Here is a 21,732-nt window from a genome sequence, read left to right on the forward strand (position 1 = left end):
GATCCAATATCAGGCCATATGGGACCAATCTGCGGATTTGCGGAGATCAGACAAGAACGGGGCTCTCTCCGGATCAGATGCTCCGGGGATAAGTAATGTCTCACTGCGTGCGTTGCGACCCCAGATAGAAGACAAGAGAGCAATCCAGTCGAGCAATTGACGGAGCTAGCACGAGAGAGCCTCGTCCGTAGCGCAATTGATGGGCTGTACTAGAATGTACTGTAAGATCCCAGCACCGTTCAATGCTAGGGATCAAATAAAAATCCCTCCAAGCCAATGGCAACAAGTCCCTAGATCCAGGTGTAACCCCTGCCGTGGAGACAAGACGCAGCAATTGACCAGCCTCGACACAGCTGGAGAAAGTAGAGGAGGATGCAAGTCGGAGAAGCGCCCAGATCCAAGGTCGGGGGAAATCTGGAGAAACAAGACGAGGCGGCGGGGGAGTTTCTCTGCTTACTTAGAAAGGGCGGTCTCTCCACGCTGCCCATCGCTTCAATGTCCGGGCGATACTTAGTTAGCTATCACCAGCCTCGTTCCTCGCGTGCGCCAAGCCACAACGGCGTCTGTCTCCATAGTCGAGACCAAGACAAGAGATTATTAGGATGTCGCCAGTGCCGTATGGTCAAGTACTGTAGATGGAGCGCCAGTAAGTAGTAGCCGTCCGTGCCATTGGCCTCCGCTTTGATTTCCCCGTGTCTAGAGTAGAGTAATTACTAGAATCAACTTGAACGAAACACGTTGGAAATCGACGCATAAACAATCGCATCTTATCGGTTGCTGTGTACACATGCTGAAGAGTTTCGCCCGACCAATCAATCAATCGGGCAGTAAGCAGACATATACGACCATCTAGGTAGTATCTGTTGTGTTGTCAAAAAGGTGTAGTGTACCGGCCAATTATATCACAAACTTCGAAATAAAAGGCGAAAGTTCTGAAATAAAAAAGAAGAGAAAAAAGAAAAAAGAAAACGTCGAATTTAAGCTCATTATACAAGGGGTTGAAGATATAAGAACGTAACAAAATGTGCCGTCTTTAAGAAATCTACAAGCCCATGAAACCGGAGAACTGGCCATGACGCCGCGCTGTTCGCTGTGAAACCCGTTCTTCCCTTTTCGTCCACGATCGGTGCACAATGCCCGAAAAAAAAATAATCTCATACATGATATAATAGCCCATGCGATGGGAACAAGGAGTAGTCTGCAACTTGTCTCCCCTCACAGCGGCACCTCGTCCAGCTTCTCATCGCCTTCTGTTCCTTTGGCTTTCTTTTGATCGCTAGCATCGGGAGTGTCTGCTTTCTCTGCTGGCGCCTCCTTTTCCTCTGTTACTCCATTCTCTGCGTGAGAATCAGGCTCTGCGACGTGGGTGCCGTTCTGCTCCTCGCCCTTGGATTGCTCTTTAGGTTCCTCTTTCTCCACCGGAGCCTCGTCTTTTGCCGGAGGAGGCGGCGGTGTTTCGTCCTGCGATTCTAACTCTTTCGCGTGGCCATTGGTTTCAGCACCGGGGAAGGGAGTCGTAGGGGCTTCGGGGACAGAAGGCTCCGCCGGACGGGACGGTAAATTCGTCTGGCTCTCTGTGCGCGTGGATGGGGCCATAGTAGAGACAGTGGATGTTCGCTGGCGTTGCTGCGCTGCCGGTCCATGGCCTATCTGTCTGAGTTTGGGGTCGGCGTTGAGATAGTAGCCCCGAACGCTGACAATAGTGCCCTCCGCCTCACATGCGTCCACCCATTCTGGACGCACCACGGGGATATTCATCTCAACTGCCTTCTCCCACAGCGGGCCCCTTCCTTCTGTGCACACGAAGTGCGTCGTGTCGATGCGGACGGTATCAATCAGCTTGCCCCCGATGCGATCAAGAGCGGCCGCCAGAGCATCTTTTTGCTGTGGGGGCATGATTCCCGGTGTCACTGTAATGCCCGATAGGTCGGTCATCTTGTGTGTGCGGCAGACGAGCTTCTCAGACTGGAAGGTGCCTGCTGTCGTGCGCAGCACCAGGTGGAATGTGTATTCGGTGTGAATGGCAAGACCGCTGATCTTCGTGCTGAGCATTTCCAGCGGCCTGGGGATTGATCCAGCCTTGGAGCCATTGCGATACAGCGAGAGAGACTTCAGCGAAGCTGTTGCCAGGTCGATCGGATCCCACTCCAACACCAACGAGGTCTGTGTCGCATTTCGGAGACGGAGAACAGGAGGGGAGGGGGTGTGAAGGCCGTATGTATTTAGAATGCGTTTCTGCAGGGCCTGGAAGGCGGCTATGTTGGCTGCTTCGGCAGCATGATTGCGCGACACCGTGATATCGACTATACTGCCCGAGGTGATGTTGCTGGGAAGGAGCACGGAGGGGAATTCAATCTACAATAACCTGTGAGCATCCTGTTGTGTTGCGCCATAGAGTACGATAATAAATTCATGCGAGCCAGTCTGAGCGATTGGAGACTGTGTCGCGCTATCGGCAATAGTAGGACATAGCATGATCCCGAATAGGGAGTGGGATCTGAGCACGAGAGAAACAGGAAAGGGGGAGCCTTACGAGTCGGTTATCCTGCGTCAACAACACAGCGACGCCGGCGTCGACCTTGCCAACAGTCAAGGAAACAAGCATCTTGTCGGAGAAAGCAAAGGAGAGGCCAAGGTCAGTTCATCGAGCGCGCATCCAGACGGTGCTCTAGAGATGTAGGAGAGGAGACAAGTGGTGGAGTTGAGTTCCTGGTCGCTGCTGTCGTCGCCGTCGAATCTCGTCCGGCCAGATCGACAGGCCGCGAAACGCCAAGCAAAAGGCCAGTTCGCGGCAAGTGACACGCGGACAGTAATAATAATATACAATTACTTTCTTACATGTTTATCGTTCGTGTCCTGCTGCTAATTAATTAATTAATATACAGTGGTTCACGGCATATCGCCATGTCCTGATCTAATTTACATGGTCTCTCTCTCTCTCTCGTTGTCTTCGTTGACATCGGGAAGACCTACGCTTAATGCTGCTTCGCCGATATAGATCCTTCTGCCTGGTGTCTGCCACCCCCATACTTTTTCGGGGGTTTCGAATCGCGCTCCTCGTTGCACAAGCGCACTATGGTCTCCACAAGATTATTCGACTCCCTCAAGACTTCGGAGAATTTCTCCTTGATCAGTTCTGGACGAACCACGATCTCCACGCTACCCTTCAAGTCTGGTTCCAGCTGCGACGAAGACTGCTGGGAGATCCTCCGACCTTCACCGTCGTAGCCTCGATCATGGAGGGCCTTGCGGAATGCATTCCGAACCCTTCTGGCACACCATGATCGGACGACCCGTTTATGGTCTAGGCCGTTGGTCTGCACTCTCCACCATAGTGTATTGGGGTCCCGGTTGGCATACATATGCACGATCTTCGGCCGGATAGGGTGTGACTGGGCCCCGATGTATCGTGCAGCGACTGGAGGAATAAAGGTCTTGGGGCTCCATCGCATGTGGAATTGTTTCGTAGTCTGAACCAGCTTCATGGCTCCTCTCCCACGAGGGTATCGGGAACCTCCCCAGATTGTACGGTCAAGCCTAAAGTCCGTCCCCTTAGATGGTCCTCCTCAAGACTGCCGATATCCCTCGTAGCATCGTTGAGCGAGGAAAGTGCGAGGTAGAACCGGTAGACGTAGTCGCAAAGGGCTTTGGACCATGAGACCAGCAGTCGAAACTTGGTCTCGAGAAGGCCTCCGAACGTTCACGATCCTACGAGAATCGCGGTAAAGAAGGAGGAATCCAAGGACGATGGCAAAAGATAGACAGTGACTGAAGCGCTCATTGCAGGAACAGAATGCGAAATGCAAAAAGCTCCGGTAGTTTTCCGGCAGAACTACGGGCGGTGAGATCGCCTGTGGGAATCTGGCTTTCCATTGGTGGATTCGCAGGCGGTCGACGCTGTGGCAAGCCTCAGGCAGATTCAGGCCGCCATCCGCCACGCCCGTCGTTCCTCTTTGCTCCCCACTATATTAAAGCCCTGAAATTCCCCCTCGTCCGTTCACTCCGCCAACCCATCCACCCCACCGGCCATCGATATCCCCTCACCCAACTCTACGGAGTGACTAGAATCAGACTCTATCTGCGGACTAAAAGAGGGTTATACGTGAGATAGAACCGCCATCATGCCCAAGAACAAGGGAAAGGTAAGATCTAAGCGCTTTGCTCCCCACTTTGCAATGACTGCAAACGACGGCCGAGTTGCATCCCATCCTGATGATCTTTTCAATATCCTTCAGCTGAAAGACGTTCTGGATTTTGCTGGCGACTGAAAAGAGAATCATCCAGATGGGACTCGGGAGGCGCCGTTCCGTCATACGTTGATGCATGTTTGAACAAGACGCTAACGAGTCATACAGGGTGGTAAGAACAGACGTCGTGGAAAGAACGAAAACGACAACGAGAAGCGTGAACTCACCTTCAAGGAGGAAGGTCAGGAATATGCGCAGGTCGTGAAGATGCTGGGTAACGGCCGTCTGGAGGCTCTGTGCTTCGATGGCGAGAAGCGACTGGCGCACATTCGAGGCAAGCTGCGAAAGAAGGTCTGGATCAACCAGGGAGACATCATCCTGCTCTCTCTACGAGACTACCAGGACGAGAAGGGCGATGTCATCCTCAAGTACAACGCCGATGAGGCCCGAAGCTTGAAGGCCTACGGCGAGCTGCCAGAATCCGCCAAGATCAACGAGACCGACACCTATGGCCACGAGGGTTTCGAGGACAACGTCGAGTTCGACGAGGACCGCGAGAGCGAGGACGAGAAGGAGATCGATGTCGACGAGATCTAAACCACCCTCACTACCCAGACCAGCGGGCCCTGTGGGGGTTCCAATATATGCATGTTCTCCCGGCCCTGCAGGTCTCAAAGCCTTGGTCGACCTTCTCATCACTATCGCCATGGTTCTTCCCAGAGGTTGCCACGAGAAGCGCGGGCAGTTATTACTTGCGCTTTCTCCCCTTCGCAAACGGATGATAAGATACGCATGCTGTATGGTTACCGTCGGACGCCGACAACAACACATGCAGCTCCCATTTCCCAGGGTCAAGGCAAAAGAAACCATCGGAAGTTATTCATGAGGTATTACGCATATGTGATTGCAGAGGAACTCGGCCGAGCTACGTCTTCACGAATCTTGCCTCGGATGATTTAAGTCTTATGGTCAGTTTGGAACGTGATCTACAATCCACGACGGTGGTTTGCGGACACTTTGTCTCCTTTACAGTCCTGTTTCTTTATTGCATGGTCATGATAGAGGGGCATAAGCCGTTGATAGTACCGTTCTAGTGGAGAATTCGATGAAGTTCATCACACAACGATCCTTCTGTGTCTTTGAAGCGTAGTCTTAAGACGTCTCGTAGTAACTACACATAACAAATGTCGTAGCTATGCTATGTCCAAATTTTGGCGCAGTACATCCCTTTTTGCTCTGGCATCGGAATCCATAAAACACTCGACCCTTAAGCATAATCCAATCCAAACAGACACGCGTTCAACCCTCAGCCTCATCCTCAAAAACACTCTTCCTAAAAAACCCAACAATCTTCCTCGCCGATTCCTTCCCAATCAACGGATCCAGATCCTCCACATCCATATTCGCAATCTGATGAATACTCTCCGTTTCCAAAATCAAACGCTCGAGCACCTTGGGCGTCACGCCCGGCACGGCTCGGAGCATATCCTGCGGAAGGGCATTGAAGGTCCTATGCTCAATACCCGACGCGGCCATGACGTCTCCCGGCGTTGAGGAGGCGACGATATCCATATCCAGACCGATCTGCACGGCGCGAATGGGGTCTGGTTCAGGGCTATTTTTCTTAAGCTCGGCGAAGATCTCGGCTGTTTGGTATGGGGAAGAGGACCAGATTACTTTGAGACGGGGAAATGCGAGGGTGAGGAGGACGAGCATGTGTTGGGCGGATCGGGGGTTGGTTGGGTTGACGAGGGAGCTGCTCACGGAGAGAGAGGGGGTTCCGGAAGAGGAGAAGACGTAGTCGGAGAAGAAGCTTGTGCCAGGGGTAGATGCGGAGGTGAAGGCGTCGAAGGTGAAGGATTTGTTCTGGTCGAATTCGATTAGGAGGATGGGGTTCTTGTAATGTTGGAGCATTGTCTCGGCTTGGTTGTAAAGACGGCCGTTTTTCAAAGAGCTGATTAGATCGCGGACGGATTTACGCTCAACGCAGATGTCTGGGGTGAGGATGTAGTCGCCGACTGTTAGCTGGCAGGGTACTACGACCATGCTCCTGCCGTGGAGTAGAGATGGGAGAGCGCTGCGGAATTCGCGGACATCGACGACCACGGTGGGAGGGGCTGCTGTTGCAGCCAGTCTGCCGCCGCCCGCGATACGGGTGTTGACCGTTCGGAGAAATTGTTCCTGAGGATCTTCGAGGCTTTTATCATGTGTGATGGTGACGGCCATGCTCTGTAGGAGTTGTTAGTTCATGATGGGGCACGCAAGAAGACGGGGCGTTCGTACTCCTTTCTCCTTGATGAGCTTCGTGAAGGCATCCTTCTCCCTTCTGACAGCGCTGAGGTACCGTTGCTCCTCGACGGATCCGCCGTAATACATGAAGTAGACCCTGACATTTCTGTCCGTGTGGGAGCTCCGATATACCTCGACTCTTCTAATGAACGAGGCATCAGGTTCATACATGATAATGTATCGTGGCCGAGCTTCCTCCAAGATATGCTCATCCATATCGCCATCGTAAGGATGGATCATTATCAAGTCGTCCATATCGTATAACTCATAAAAGTCCTCCGTGTTCTCCAAATCGTCGACGATGATTTCCTCTTTCACAGTTTCTTCTGATCCCGTGGGCTGTAGCTGCTCCAACAAGCCTGATACTTGGTTAGGTTCTTCGGTATCTGCTTGCACAGTGCTGCTTGGAGGCCGTGCAAGGGTACTTGACGCAGTCCCTCCGCCTCGGACACGCCTTCTCTTGTTTGGAGGAGCTCGTGGATTCAGTGGCGCACCGTTAGCAGATCTCGCAGCTGATGTGTCGTTGGGGTTAGATTTTGGGCCATATAGATTCGCATTGACGCGAGAAAAGTAGCGCTTCCAGTTCAAATAGTCGCGTAATTTTCTTCGCAGCAACAGCTCCCCAGATGGTCTGGTCTCTTCCGCATCCTCGACAACAGCTTCAGGTTCTGTATCAACTTTGACATGCATCGTAGAGAGGTATTCTCGCAGTTGCGAACATGTTCTCTGGTCGCTGCACATTATGAGTACAGTTTGATTAGAGTCATCCCTGATACTTGGATTCAAATATGCATCCCGCTCAATCTCCTCCAACACATCTGCGAGAACGGACCATTTAGGTTGCTCTTCGAGAACCGGCTGAAGACCAGCAGAAAATGATATAGATGAAGAAGCCAGCTCGCCACTACTCAGCTTTCCCGTATATGCTCTTGACTTTGCAGTCTGAAAAAGCACGTGGGCGGCATCGAGGAAGAGCCATGGTGAGTAGTTATGCTTTGTTGATCCGGGAGGAGGGGAGTGTGCTGCCACGATGGTATCCAGGTACTTCACAAAGGATACGGCGTCATAAGTTAGCAGTGAACTATCTGCGAGTTAGCATGTGAAATGTATAGTCAGGGACACGAGTTCGGCATCATACTGTAAGATAGCCCTCAATACGGTCAGGTCACTGGCAATCTGCCTTGTCCTAAAGCTGACACGGTGCCATATCGGATCAAGTTGCCGTCTGATTGAAATATCAAAGTTCTTGTGTAAAGCACTGTCCAGCGTCCAATCTTCCACATCAAGACCCGAGTTGGCCTTCTTGAGCTCACTAATACTAATCTCGACGCATTCGAGGATAGCATTTTGGATCTCCCTCATTTTATCGGTCATTGGGACCTCCAACTCGATCACTTCAGCCTTCTTACGTCCCTCCAGTGACTCTGCTACCGTGACATGGAATCGGGGCCACAGGGAAGGTTTGCGCAAAAACATGTTACGCAACATATTCGACAAAGGCGCGAAGCCTGTGGTGAAAGGCTCCGGAGAGTCCGAAAATGCTTTGAGAAATCCTACTTTGTTGAACTGGCGATAGATCCGAATAATGAAAGCTTCCAAGGCTGTTGCTTGAATCCTATAACAACGTTAGAACACTTCTTAAGCAAAGAATAGAAACAGGTATCTTACTTCTCCGCATGAAGCACGATCATACCCGTGACCTTTTCAGGATCAAGCAGTTCTGAAATCCTGTAAGCATTTATGTCGCATACACGAATGCTTCCTTTACGTACTGGAGAGCAGGTCCACAACCAGGATCCTAGAAGTTACACTTAAGATGCCTCCCTCGGAGTACAGCTTCTCCCTTGGTCCAAGTTAGTACTAGGTCAGATAGACGACAGGTATTACTCTGATCATATACCTCATTGGGACAGTAGCCCTATCAGTATTAATGACTTTTAACCCCCTAGCGAGGGGTGTCTTGCTGATCGCATAGTGCTCCGCCAACGCTGCGCAATATGTCAGTTTCTCGCAGTGTTACGAAGGGTCTTATATTCGTCTACCTTCGCCAATCCATTCATTCTCTCTATCCTCCGCCCCCACAACAAGGACCAAGTTGTTTCCAGCTGCATCATAAGAGTGCAGCAGATTCGTCACAAGCCGCAGCAGCCCAAGGCCGCGGGCCAGGATAACCAGTTCATCCTCCGCGCGGAGCTCCGTGAACAGGTCCTGCTGGTATTTCTGGCGGTTCAACGCATCAGCACCAGAATGGGACCTAAATATTGTACTGGTTTTGACTCACCAGAGGCAAAGAGAGCTTGACTGGCTGACTTGGCGGCATGGGAGCGTCTTATCCGTTCGAAACAAGCTCAGGCGTACAGCCATTCCAGAGCAATTGGACGTCACGTGATTTGGCCTACGGATCCAGAACTATGACGATGGAGCATTACTTACTTAGATACCACTACGATCAGTCCTTTTCTACTGAGAGCAGGGAGTTCAACAAACTTTCAAACTACGCGTTATTCCAGACTATATACTGCAACAATGGTGTTGCTTCATCCTCGTTAAGACTACTTAGTGACTGGATTTTCTTGAAGGCAGATGCTCAACAAGCATCTAAGTACACCGGATAAGTACTTAGTTAATGTCCAGCAACTCTTGGCGGGCCCCCGAGTTCATTTATCTAAGAATTTTTTTTAACTTCAAGGCGTCCTCTCCCTTTTCCTTCATAACCTTGATGATTTCATCCAGCTTTGTCGGAGAGGTGATTTCAGAGACGGCGAGATCAATGCAATACCAGAAGTAGAACTTTCCGCCGGCTTCAAACATGTAAGCAAGGCCGGTGCAATTAAACATGATCGGACGGCCTCTTCCAGGTTTCAATTCTGCACACAGGCATTGTCCCATACTATCCTCTGCTTGCCAGTCATCTTCGTCCTCGAGGTCCTGGGGTTTTGCGCCCCACCCGGAGGGCGGGTCATCCTAAGATCTGCATTAGCGTTTAGTACAAAGTTTTGACAGCGACAGGCTTACTATGATGGTTATTATGTTGGATTTGATTATAGACTGGAACTTTGGATATGTGAAGTGAGTTGTGGTGAGTGAATAATAGGTCGGAAATGCGTTTAACGTTACATAGGGACGCGATTAGTCATCCCCGACCCTCCCAGGTTAACTATGGCCCTATGTGGACAATTCCTATGTGCTATAACTATTATTGCATTTTTGAGCAATTAACCGGCCTGGTTAATAGATCCTCATCACGCTATCTTGTACCTCAGTTCTGCCGGCGATATTTGATTTATAATCCACCAGAATTCAACATTTTGGAAGGCCCTTTGTCCTCAGAAACGACCAACCTAGCGCTGGCATTGTTCGCGCTGTAGATTGCTGTTCAAACCAACTGTCTGAGCACGCTAGGATAGTATGGCTAGTGACCATATAGGCGAATGAGATCGAGGATGAGGCCAAATGGAATCAATGTGGGATGAATAAGTTGATTGATTGAAGAGAATAACTAAATGCTCCCAGGGTAGGTTGAAATACCCTATACTTAGTAGACTAGATGGCGCCGATACTCGAGTTGTCAAGGATACCAATTTACTATTCAAAGGACAAACAAATATAGGCACTTCTGAAATTACCAAGTTGCTAACGGTAAGTCGCTACTCCATATATCGATATCAACAAATTCACCGAACAAGTCCGTATTAGTCTCGAGGTTAACCCATTACACAGGCTTGTTGGTTCCTCAAGCTGTTTATTTAGTTATTAGTTATTATTTACACAATTAATATAGCAACGACACAACTGTCGCTACCAATATGGCATGGTAGCCGGTAGCATGATCACACAATCAATAGATTATAACTATCGTAAATGAGGATGCAGGTCGTATATTAATTACACTCGTGAATCGCATGTCATCTATGACACCTTCGCATATCATAAAGGATTCGTTATAAATTCTCAACCAAAGTCGTTGTTTGCAGCTGAGTTATGTACGGTCCGTTGTCGATTATGTATTAAAAGGGTCAATGGTTATTTGTTTAGCTCCTTCATGCGCGCCTCGATCTCCTCTCTCGGGACTTTAGGTGGCATGTCTACTCAAAAAGAAAAAGAGAAAAAAAAAGTAAGCACACGGACTAGACGGTATACGGTGAGTAGTAAAAGGACTCACGGTCTGGAACTTGGGGACCCTTAGACAAGTGGTCCATAGCGGTCGCCTTCCTTGGCTCCTTGGAAGATTCGCCAGGGCCCGGGTGTTGGGAGTTTTCCCCCTGGTTGTTTGGAACCAGGTCGTTAGGGTTTGACGGGATAACAGGCATATTGGAAGCTAGAGACTAGGAAATGAACACGCTCTCAGAAGAGGTTTGATGCTTATTTAGCTAAGATCCGTTATGGTAGGTGCAAGACCGGATGCGAGGGCTTTTTATATCTATCGGATGTTGACCGCACGACGATGACGTCGCTCGCACCCCCGAGAAATGGATGGGATGAGGGGCAGAGTTTCGGTCCACAAACTCACCCCGCGGTTTATATATTGGTATACTTCGTGAGTAGAAGACAAAAATAAATGCCTTCTAAGGGGTTGCGGATCGGCCGTACTATTTATATTCGAGTCCTTGACAGGCCACTCCCATGTCTCATTATTAAGCAAGACTCTGGTCAAGAAGAGAACGGGAGGCTGCGGATATCACAAAGTCAAGTCACATTGCTATGGACATCGAGATAACTCATAAATTGCAATCTGCAAGATCTCTGTGTTCTAGAGTAGCTTTTCCTGGTAGTCCTTCACTGCTACTCCGTATGTAGTGACTTTAATTAAGGATGGTACAGTAATAGGTGATAGCCAGGAGCTGGCTGCCCAAGGGTCGGCTCGTGGCTGTGGCTGATGACTGCGCATCCCCACCGCCCGCTCGCCGCAGACCATCATAGAGGGAGTTGACGAGCGCTGCTACTCTCCCTAAAACTATTACGAACGTCCAGCTCTGACTATAACCTACTCCACGCAGAACGCAGTCCTCCCCACTGAAGGCGACTCTCGACCCTCGATACACGCGCCCTCCCCTGTTCTTCGCGTTCCTGAACCTCTGGAAAGCTCCCCGCATCCCGGACCGTTGCCTCTCGCGGCCGTTGCCTGTTCCTTGGGATCGTGATCGCATTCGCATCTGCAATGCGTCCCCACAGTTGTTAACTAGTTCCCGGGTATCTATAATTCAGTTCCTCGCTCGCCCTTCTGCGAGCCTTCGTGATCTCTTAGGGGTACATCATGCCGTCAATCCTCAGCGATGCGGACAAGGAAACTGTGAAGAGAACGGTTCCGAAGCCGGCCAACAAGATTCTTGCAGTGGCCGTGGCACGGCTTTACGTCGCTTACCCGGATCATCATCGATGGACGTACACGGGTCTCCAGGGCGCTGCGGTCCTGGCAAATGACTTGGTTGGGCACACCTTCTGGATCAAGTTGGTAGACATTTCGGTATGTGGTTGTCCAAACGCTGAGCAGACGACAAGGGACAAGATAGCTGACTGTTCTACTGCAGCCTGCCGGAAGAGGTGTCATTTGGGACCAAGAGATTTACGATGGCTTTCCTTATAACCAAGATCGCACGTTCTTCCACTCATTTGAACTCGAAGAATGTCCGGCCGGCTTATCGTTCGCCGATGAAAAGGAGGCCAAGACCTTCATGAAGAAGATGCATGAACGGGAGAAGAATGCTAGCAAGGAAACGAAACAGACGCCGTTTGCCTCAACCCGGGGACAGGGACCTGCTCCTGTTGCCAATGGGAAGGGTCCTAGTCGGTCATTGTTCGGGACCCTGATTCATGGTCATCATGGCCATAAATCACCAACGACACCGACAGCACCGACCGCTCCGCCAGTTGCAGCCCCTGCGCCTACTCCTAGCCCACCGCGCAAAGCCTCTCCTCTCGATACCGTAGACCCATCGTGGAAGGGTCTGCTTGATGAGCTGTTGGCAATGGGCATCACGGAAGATCAGATCGCGGAGAACTCTGACTTTATTAAGGCTTATATTGAACAGAAGCAAGGTGCAGAGGCCGCGAGCGTCACGGAGGACCAGCGGAAAGGCAGAGCTCCTCCTCCGCCACCACCATCGGCGCCTCCAACTCCTAAGGTGACTACCATCAGCCCTCAACATACCGGAAGCAGTGGCAGCCGCCGTGGTGCTCCTCCACCTCCTCCGCCCTCGCGGAGAGCACGCACAGAGGTACAGGAAGAGCCTGCTGCTACACCTCCAGAACCGTCTCCCCAGAGGCCGAAATTCCGAGCTCCTCCTCCGATTGCGGATGCAGGAAAGTTTGCTCATACTGCACCAGCTCCTCCTGCGCGCCAACGAGCTGCATCAGGATCGAACCTTGGTCCTCCGCCTCCTCCAAGACCACCCAAAGCACCTGATGATGGCACTCCACCTAGATTCGGGGTTGCGCCCCCTTTCCAAGGAGAAAGGAAGGTATCCGCTCCACCAGCTCCCCCGAGTCGCAGCCCTGCACCAGCAGCTCCTCCTCCACCTCCGCCGCGCGCAGCAAGTCCAGCAGTACCGCCTCAACTTCCCCCCAAGGTTCCTCATGGAGGCGTCCCATCTGCCATGCCCCCTCCTCCACCGGCCAGGAGTCCGGTCTCACCACCTCCACCTCCGCCTCCTGCTTCCAGGCCTGTTCCTCCTCCTCCAGCGGCATCGAGTGCTCCGCCTCCGCCTCCACCTCCACCACCCCCAGCTCCGGCCAGTTCTGGCCCTCCTCCGCCGCCCCCGCCCCCTCCTCCTCCAGCAGCTGGACCTGCTGCACCCCCTCCACCACCTCCTCCGCCAGCCAGTTCTGGGCCCCCTCCGCCTCCGCCGCCACCACCTTCAGGCGCAGCACCAAGTGCTGCTCCGCCGCTGCCTAAGCCTACAGGCGGCAGAGATGAGCTGCTGGCTGCTATTAGAAACACTGGCGGCGCAGGAGCTGGAGGTCTGCGGAAAGTCAAAGATTCCGAGAAGAAGGATCGAAGTGGAGCTATGGTGCCAGGTGGTGCCAGCGAGAGTCCTGCAACGCCGTCTGGCGGTGGTGGCCCGTCAGGAGGACTGGCTGGTGCCTTGCAAGATGCGCTTGCAAAGAGGAAACAGAAAGTCAGCGGTAGCGGTATGTTTTTCTTTAATCCTTACGCCGACTCGAAAAGACGGCTAACAATAGTGCAGATGACGAGAAGGAGGATGATGACGACTGGTAAGCAACCTGCAGAGGTCGCGCTGACCTCCCCCGGCAACAAAGACGGTGGGAGTATTTCCAAGACGGATGATCTCAACAGAAGTTGTCACGGCAGGAACCCATTAGCTGTTGGTTGTACCTGGCTCTACGTCGTGATACAGCTGATTTACCCGGGGCTCTCTTGCAAAACATTTCCACCAAGGCTCTTTAACTGGCACCTTACTATGCCTCTGTCAGCCAGCTACCCATGTCATCGGTCTCATTCTAAAAATGGCTGTATTGGTATGCATCGAGAGGGGGATTGCACATATGATGGTTCAAGTCTTAAGAGTCGACCACAGTGTTCCCACCGCGTGTATACCCTTTTAGAGCTATGTCGATTTTCAATAAATTCAGTGAAAATATTCAAAGTAGACCGGTTTTGTATCTATATCCTTTCCGTGGCAGACGTAGGATATTCCACTCTTCTCTGAAATCGGTCATTACATTCCGATAAGACTATCCTAAGCCTGTTAAAACACGAATGTGCGATTGTAGATAGTATCGGGTTCACAGCGTTAGTTACACGTCGGGCGAAGTATATATTCGGAACAAAAATAATCCGGCGTCTTTCTCCAAGCGCTGGACGCGGCGAAGGAACCTTGAATACCAGCGCTCTGACATGACTGCTCTGCTACTTTCATTCTGGGACTGAAAGCAAGAAGAGATGTTATCACCATCTCCTCTTAAGCCGGCTGCGCCGTCTGCGTCCCTGCTTCGGTTCCTTCGTTCTCAATCCGACGCGCTCTGCTTTTTTACAGCTAATCCCAACGCATGTACTCGCGCATCGAGAGAACCATGGCCTCAACACAAGGACTCCGGAAATGTCTCAATGGGGAGGATCTCAAGATGGACGAATATTGATCCCGTGCCGTGTCAAGCATCTTTGGAGGCATCTTTGCTTCCCATGCTGAATCCATTGTCGAAAACCGCGAAGACATCCCGATCTCCGCCTCACCCTGTTCAGAGGCCTACAGCTCTATCGCCTCTATCCTTCTCAGAATTCTCGCGGAAAATGTCTACGAAGAGCCGTCCCCTCCTTCGCAGGCTGCTGGATTTGAGGCGCGCAAAAGCAACTGACGGTCCGAAGCTGAACCGCTCTGGTATGCCGCAGGTCACAACTGCTCTCGACGATGGCGCTGAAGGGAACCTTTTCAACTTGGGGCGCACGCTCGCCGCCAAAGCGTCGAATGAGGTGCGTCTGCGATGCACTGAGTTTGATGGGAACGGGAATGTCACGCTGGTGAACGGTGAATTCAAGAAGAGCGAACTCATCGCGAAGGTTTGTTTTTCTAAACCTAATCTCAGATGAATAAATTGTACAGTTCTGATGCTAAAGGGATACATAACAGTATGGCCTTCTTCCGCGGGACCTGCGCAAGATTGACTCGTCCGTGCTGCCTCACATTCTCGTCCGCCCTGGTACGATCCTTATCAGTCTGCTGCATCTCCGAGTTCTCATAAAGGCCGATCGGGTTCTAGTTTTTGACGCATATGGATCAACCGATTCCTACGCGCAGTCTGTTTTTATGTACGATCTTGAGGGAAAGTTGCGACAGAAGCAAGCCCAAACGACCGGTGCACTGCCCTATGAATTCCGCGCACTCGAAGCCGTCTTGATTTCGGTGACTAGTGGTCTCGAAGGAGAATTCGAAGGTGTCAGGGAACCAGTGGTGCGCGTCTTGCGGGCTCTGGAGGAAGATATTGACCGGGACAAGCTGAGACACCTTCTGATCTACTCCAAAAAACTGGGTACATTCGAGCAAAAAGCGAGACTTGTGCGAGATGCCATCAACGACTTGTTGGATGCTGATGACGACCTGGCTGCTATGTACCTGACAGAGAGAGCCAGTGGTAGGGAGCGTGATGAGAATGATCACCAAGAGGTGGAAATGCTACTGGAGTCGTACCACAAAGTTTGTGACGAGATCGTCCAAGCCAGTGGGAACTTGGTCACTGGTATCCGTAACACGGAGGAAGTGTAAGTCCCGTACCATGTTTCTTACGGACAGACTTCTGACAATAAACAGAGTCAAAGCGATTCTGGACGCCAATCGGAACTCCCTGATGTTGCTGGATTTGAAATTCAGCATTGGCACTCTTGGCCTTGCCAGCGGAACTCTTATCTCCGCTTTGTATGGAATGAACCTGAAGAACTTCATCGAAGAGTCCGATCTGGGTTTCGGTGCGGTGTCGGTTACATGCGTGGTTTTCTCTGCCATTGTCTGCCTCTACGGCCTTGCGAAGCTGCGCAAGGTCCAGCGGGTTCGCATGTGGGGTGAGGCCGGTGTAGGAGGTACTGCTTCCATCCCACCTCTGATCGGGAACAGCGCCGCAATGGGCAACCGTGCAAATTGGCGAACCGATACGATCGAGCCCATGCTGGGTGGATTTCCAGGCGAAGGACGAGTTGAAAGGATGAAGCGTTTGAAGGAGGGCGCCGCTGCAGCTGCAGCAGCGAAGAGCGCATCTCAGCCATCATCCGATTCTCCTCTAGGCGGCTCTCAGTTCGTGAAGCAGGGTATTTCTCGCAAGGATACAGATGCTTCTGCACAGCAGACCGCGAAAAGCTGAATGCCCATCTCTCCCAGAGCTCTAACGCTCACAACCGTCCCCATTGGAAGGCATGATACCCGAAGCGGCATCCTGTCATCTTCCTATCTATTCTTTGTATGTTCTATAAAACTCTCCATCTCTAGCGCTCTTTGGATCAGAGCAGAGAAGAGAGCCCTCACGTATGGCGTTCATAAAAGGATGTTTTGTTTTTCCTTAGCATGACATGGACTGGCTCCCCATTGATGCACTTTCCTTTTTCTTTTTCATGGCGGGTCTATCTTTTATTTCATGAAGTCTTATAAAACCTTTCAATGTCTTCCTCCATATTTTGGTCTGTTGAGGAACACTCTGATGTCGATAGATTAATCTTGTGTAGTGTGTATTATCTTTTTATCAATTCCACTCAAATCGGTCTACGCTGTTGGATCATGATGCATTGTAGTGGGTCAATCAGACCAGTCAGAATGACTATATCCCCTTCAGTCTCACATGCCACTACTAGTATTTATTAAGAAACCGACATGAAAGCCTTTGTCTATACTATAGTCACACTCCAGTGAATATAAACCCATAGCCAAGATCTTAATCTATAACTATCTAACGACAATTCTAAAAAGCCTCTACATTCCAAGGATCGTTCGATCTCGGACCCGGAAGGGAACTCGGCCCTCGCTTCACAAAGTTCCCATACGTCTTTTCTCCAACCACTCCACCATTATCTCGATCATAAACGACCTTTCCTCGAAGAATGGTATACCGAGGCCACTGCGTCAGGGTATATCCCTCGTACGGGGTATAATCGACATTATGATGAAGCATTTCGTTCTTTAGCTCGAAGGGCGTCATGGAAGGGTACCAGATGACCATATCAGCATCTGATACGCCGGGTAATAGGGCCCCCTTTTGCGGGTATAGACCGTATAGCCGAGCCGGGTTGGTTGATGTAACTTGGACGAAATTCTGGGGTGAGAGTTTTCCTGCATTCCACACTAATGGCATACGGGTCTCGATGCCTGGGATGCCGTTGGGGATGTATTTGAATCGACCGACGGGGTATTCTGCTGAGATGGCTGAGCGTTTGCCTGTCTCTTCGTCGTCGTAGCGGAAGGAACAGTGGTCGGAGGAGAGGATTGTGAAAGTACCGTTTCGTAAACCGTTCCAGATAGCGTCGTGGTCGGTTTTCTGTCTTGGGGGAGGAGAGCAGACGCATTTGGCACCCTCGAAGCCTGGGTGGTTGAGGTCTTCGCGTGTGAGAAATAGATATTGTGGACATGTCTCTGCGTAGACTGGTAATCCTCGCGTTTGGGCTTCTCGGATGGTTTTGGCAGCTGGTGGTGCAGAGACGTGCACGATCAGGATGGGAGCGTCGATGATTTCACTGAGTACGATGGCTCGATTGGTGGCTTCGGACTCGATCAATTGCGGATGGGACGTGGCGTGGTACTTGGGAGCGAAGAGTTGGTTCGCTTCTAACTGGTTCGTCATCCAGGTGAGAACATCACCGTTCTCTGCATGGACCATGGTGGTGATACCGTGGGTGCGCGCAGCCAGGAGGATGTCGAGGATCTCACTGTCCCGCAACTGCAATGCTTCATAGGTCATGTAGATCTTCAGGGATGAGATGCCTTCCTCGCGCAAGGCGGGGAATTCCGATAAGCCCTGTTGGCCATGTGTTGAGATAAGGAGGTGGAAACTGTAGTCTGCGTAGCATGCTTTTGATGCCCGTGCGTGTGTTTGCTTGAGGACATTCAGCAATGATGGTTCATGCTTTTCTTGAGGCGCAAATGCGACGATGGTGGTTGTTCCGCCTGCGATGGCTGATTTGGAGCCTGATCAACGGTTAGCTACAATAGGATATGCCATCTAGTAAAGACTGCTCTTACCTGACTCAAAAGTATCGGCTGATGTTCCTTTTCCGCCAAAGAGAGCAGGTTCCTCCAGGTGGACATGAGCGTCGACACCGCCGGGCTAAGTATACACACCATGTCAGGATTGTACATGTACATATGTACGGATGTAATAAGAACCAGGATTAAGTGGTTGACTACAACCTACCATCACATAACCACCCTGCGCATCGATTGTCTTTTTAGCGGTCAGTCCAGCCAGGGACCCTGTTGGAGCTAGCAAGGCAATCTTGCCGTCTTTCACGGCGATATCATAGCTCCCGACATCAGCAGCAGTAGCAACGATGCCATTGACGACCAACAAGTCGTATATAGTATCCATGGTGAAGGAGATCTGCTAGGGGAAAACCGCCATCTGGAAAAAGATTCTCCTACAGACGGAGAAGAGTGGTCTAGATGTATTGTTCCTCCCCGCATCTTGCTATCAGGCTTATCTCGACAACAGCACAGCTTTATCAGGGCGTCTTATCGGCCCGCCGTTGACTAGATATCGCTGGAGACGGCCGTCTGGAATAGTTAGTCATGTCCGCCGAGGATTACTTACTTGACTGTGGCGTGAAAAATATAATAATATGGTACTGAAAGGGACTATCAATGGAGCAATTAACTATCATTTTATAATGTAGAAACATAATATAATAAATAATCTTTCTGTTTCCCAATTACTACCTTCCCAATCGGGATGTTCCAGGGTTAGGGTTGCATTCCGAAGTAATTTATCACGTGACAGACATGCCGATTTCCGAGCGTCTCCAATGGCCTCTGGAGAACAAAAACGACTCTGATGACCCCACCGGCATTCCAATGCGTCTTCAATAGCACTAGCGCCGCCGATTATGTGGCTCATGTAGGCTAACGAGGACGCTTTCTCTCCGCCTTGCGGTTATTCGTGTCACCTCAAGCCGGTTCCGGCATCTTCAATCCATAGTTAGTCTGAATCTCGACTGCTTTAGAGCTTTAGTAGCATCAAGGTGGCGGTGACAGGACTCCACCCTTTAGAAAAAAGAACGTTGAAATCTTCCAATGGAGCTGCATCCAGCTCGACTGACGGCTTGTACCGACTCCTCATCGGTTGTCGGGCCCTCCAGTTACCGTCGATCTCCACTGCGATGAGACGCTTTTGTGCAGAAAATGGCAAACTTCCGTCGGACTTAGAAGGATTTAGACCAAGTTTGACAGCATTAATTAGTTATTAGCTGCACGGCCTGTCCCGGAGCAGGAATTATGTATGTATAATAATAAAATAATAATGGACGGCGACAAGATACAAATACACTGCCGTGCCCCCGGTTTTGGCCTGGTAGAGAGGCAATAGAAGCTCCCTCACGAGTCATCAGCACTCATGGATGACCTCTCTAGAACTGCGACAGTTCGTTCGACACGGGAGGATACCGTCACTCGAGTCTACAGCGGCCAGCACCTCGATGACCAGACCGTATACCATGAAGACGAATACCATGCAGAGGACAGCTTCGACGACGACGAAAAGAGGCCCCTTCCGCAAGGCAGAAAAGGCAGCGAAGGCTCAGAGTCTCTCAGCAGCGATGAGGAGTCTCACGATGGCCCCGTTCTAGAAAATGATGCAGGCATCATGACCGAACGCGATACTGATCTGGAAGCCGGCCCTCGAGAAAATTTGGAAAAGACAGGCACGCGCAAGTCGCAGAGATCCCAACGAGATCCCAAGCTGGTAAGCCAGGCAATTGCTTATTGCCGCCCCTCTGGAAATGCTTCGTCTTAGTTGACAGATTCTCGATCTAGGTTACCTGGGAAGGCCCCGATGATCCAGAGAACCCCAAGAACTGGCCCATGAAGAGGAAATGGGCAGCCACATTCGTTGTCTCATGCTTCACTTTCATCTCCCCCGTCTCGTCCTCTATGGTAGCTCCCGCCCTGACCACCATTGCCGCCGAGTTCCACGTCAAAAATGAAGTCGAATCGCAGCTGATGCTGTCTGTTTTCATCTTGGCCTATGCTGTCGGTCCCCTCTTCTTGGGGCCCATGTCGGAAATGTTTGGTCGCGTCAAAGTTCTGCAGCTGGCAAATCTGTTCTATTTGGCCTTCAATATCGGCTGCGGAGTGTGCACGTCCAAGAACCAGCTCATTGCTTTCCGTTTCTTGTCCGGCCTGGGAGGCAGTGTCCCACTGGCGGTATGTACATATATCCTTTCGAGGGGACTCAGTTGGAAAATGGGAAAACTAATGGAAGCATCATAGGTCGGTGGTGGTGTCTTGAGTGACTGCTTCAAACCGGAAGAAAGAGGGAAATCGGTCGCCATCTACAGTCTTGCGCCTCTTCTAGGTCCCGCAGTAGGACCCATTGCAGGTGGTTTCATTACGGAGAATACAACCTGGAGATGGGTCTTCTATGCTACGTCTATTGCCGATGCTGTGATTCAGGTCGTGGGTTATTTCTTGCTGCAAGAGACCTATGCTCCACAGATTCTGAAAATGAAGGCGAACAAGATCCGCAAGGATACCGGAGACCCGACCTGGCATACCGAATTCGAAACCCCGGACAAGACGGTCTTCAACGTCCTCCGTGTATCAATGGTGCGACCTTTCCGTCTATTGGGCACACAACCCATCGTTCAGGCCCTGGCTGTCTACATGGCTTACATGTATGGCTTGATGTACTTGATGCTGTCTACCTTCCCCACCCTGTGGACAAGCCCGGAGTATTACAATGAATCCATTGGTATCGGAGGTCTGAATTACATCTCCCTGGGTGTTGGGTTTTTCCTTGCCTCGCAGATCTGCGCCCCCTTGAACGACCGTATCTACCGCCTCTTGAAGGCTCGAAATAACGGCGTCGCGAAACCAGAGTTTCGCACACCACTGATTGTTCTCGCGGCGACTCTCATGCCCATCGGTCTCTTCATCTACGGCTGGACAGCCCAATACCACACGCATTGGATCGCACCGAATATTGGCGCTGCCATGTTCTCCGCGGGCGTAATCGTCGGGTTCCAGTGTATCCAGACGTATATTGTAGACTCATACACCCGTTTCGCAGCCAGTGCTTTGGCAGCAGTAACGGTTCTCCGATCTCTAGCAGGCTTCGGGTTTCCTCTATTCGCGCCGTATCTGTACCAGGCGTTGCATTACGGATGGGGAAACAGTCTCCTGGCATTCGTCGCCATTGGCATTGGCGGACCCGCTCCATTCCTGCTATGGAAATATGGAGAGAAAATGCGCAAACTGAGTCCGTATGCAGCGGGCGCCTAAAAGTGATGTTCTGTTTCTTATGCTCGATGTTCACGGTGTCATGGTACGGTACACGCATAGACTGCATCGCGATGGCGTTGAGTGTGGTTCATGTACGAATTTCATATAGACAAATAGTACATAATATTATTTCTCCCTATCCCACCATATCATTCCTGTCAGATACATTCACACCATTTTCCCCGTAACCGGGTTAAATATATATAGTTATATTCTTACCTCTAAACATGCACCCATCCACCAATTCCAACAAAAGTCCAAATAGAGCCCTTCTCACCAAAGACACAACGAAAAACAATAGTTAACCGGTCTAAATCCCCAATACCATAACC

At 50.9% G+C, this 21,732-nt stretch overlaps 7 protein-coding genes across 7 annotated transcripts; 4 read left to right on the forward strand and 3 right to left on the reverse strand.

Annotated features, from left to right (window-relative positions):
* Positions 1–1,215: 1,215 nt before the first annotated feature.
* C8Q69DRAFT_488050 (chitin biosynthesis protein) lies at positions 1,216–3,485 on the reverse strand (the record flags this gene model as incomplete). The annotated part of the gene is made up of 3 exons (XM_028632032.1): positions 1,216–2,355; positions 2,534–2,605; positions 3,075–3,485. 3 exons carry the CDS (start codon positions 3,483–3,485, stop codon positions 1,216–1,218), a joined length of 1,623 nt encoding a protein of 540 aa, XP_028482477.1.
* Positions 3,486–4,121: 636 nt separating this feature from the next.
* C8Q69DRAFT_488051 (eukaryotic translation initiation factor 1A) lies at positions 4,122–4,784 on the forward strand (the record flags this gene model as incomplete). Its single annotated transcript, XM_028632033.1, has 2 exons — positions 4,122–4,142; positions 4,356–4,784. 2 exons carry the CDS (start codon positions 4,122–4,124, stop codon positions 4,782–4,784), a joined length of 450 nt encoding a protein of 149 aa, XP_028482478.1.
* Positions 4,785–5,262: 478 nt separating this feature from the next.
* C8Q69DRAFT_476518 (putative DNA repair protein RAD1) lies at positions 5,263–8,835 on the reverse strand. Its single transcript, XM_028631263.1, has 8 exons — positions 8,758–8,835; positions 8,519–8,696; positions 8,377–8,464; positions 8,249–8,319; positions 8,145–8,196; positions 7,615–8,091; positions 6,471–7,557; positions 5,263–6,416 (listed from the first exon to the last, which is right to left on the reverse strand). Exons 1-8 carry the CDS (start codon positions 8,794–8,796, stop codon positions 5,487–5,489), a joined length of 2,922 nt encoding a protein of 973 aa, XP_028482479.1. The 5' UTR covers positions 8,797–8,835; the 3' UTR covers positions 5,263–5,486.
* Positions 8,836–11,386: 2,551 nt separating this feature from the next.
* C8Q69DRAFT_476529 (hypothetical protein) lies at positions 11,387–14,086 on the forward strand. Its single transcript, XM_028631264.1, has 3 exons — positions 11,387–11,940; positions 12,005–13,604; positions 13,661–14,086. Exons 1-3 carry the CDS (start codon positions 11,731–11,733, stop codon positions 13,690–13,692), a joined length of 1,842 nt encoding a protein of 613 aa, XP_028482480.1. The 5' UTR covers positions 11,387–11,730; the 3' UTR covers positions 13,693–14,086.
* Positions 14,087–14,327: 241 nt separating this feature from the next.
* On the forward strand, positions 14,328–16,682 carry C8Q69DRAFT_476531 (inner membrane magnesium transporter mrs2). The gene is made up of 3 exons (XM_028631265.1): positions 14,328–14,991; positions 15,062–15,690; positions 15,740–16,682. The coding sequence occupies exons 1-3, from the start codon at positions 14,377–14,379 to the stop codon at positions 16,281–16,283; spliced, it is 1,788 nt and encodes a 595-aa protein (XP_028482481.1). The 5' UTR covers positions 14,328–14,376; the 3' UTR covers positions 16,284–16,682.
* Positions 16,673–18,777, reverse strand: C8Q69DRAFT_476532 (putative allantoinase). The gene is made up of 3 exons (XM_028631266.1): positions 18,321–18,777; positions 18,149–18,233; positions 16,673–18,094 (listed from the first exon to the last, which is right to left on the reverse strand). Exons 1-3 carry the CDS (start codon positions 18,492–18,494, stop codon positions 16,875–16,877), a joined length of 1,479 nt encoding a protein of 492 aa, XP_028482482.1. The 5' UTR covers positions 18,495–18,777; the 3' UTR covers positions 16,673–16,874.
* A 376-nt stretch (positions 18,778–19,153) lies between these two features.
* Positions 19,154–21,701, forward strand: C8Q69DRAFT_476534 (major facilitator superfamily domain-containing protein). The gene is made up of 4 exons (XM_028631267.1): positions 19,154–19,862; positions 19,934–20,323; positions 20,390–21,535; positions 21,619–21,701. The coding sequence occupies exons 1-3, from the start codon at positions 19,515–19,517 to the stop codon at positions 21,398–21,400; spliced, it is 1,749 nt and encodes a 582-aa protein (XP_028482483.1). The 5' UTR covers positions 19,154–19,514; the 3' UTR covers positions 21,401–21,535; positions 21,619–21,701.
* The last annotated feature ends 31 nt before the right edge of the window (positions 21,702–21,732 follow it).

This window comes from Paecilomyces variotii, assembly GCF_004022145.1.
Source record: "Paecilomyces variotii strain CBS 101075 chromosome Unknown C8Q69scaffold_11, whole genome shotgun sequence".
NCBI classification, from domain to species: Eukaryota; Fungi; Ascomycota; class Eurotiomycetes; order Eurotiales; family Thermoascaceae; genus Paecilomyces; species Paecilomyces variotii.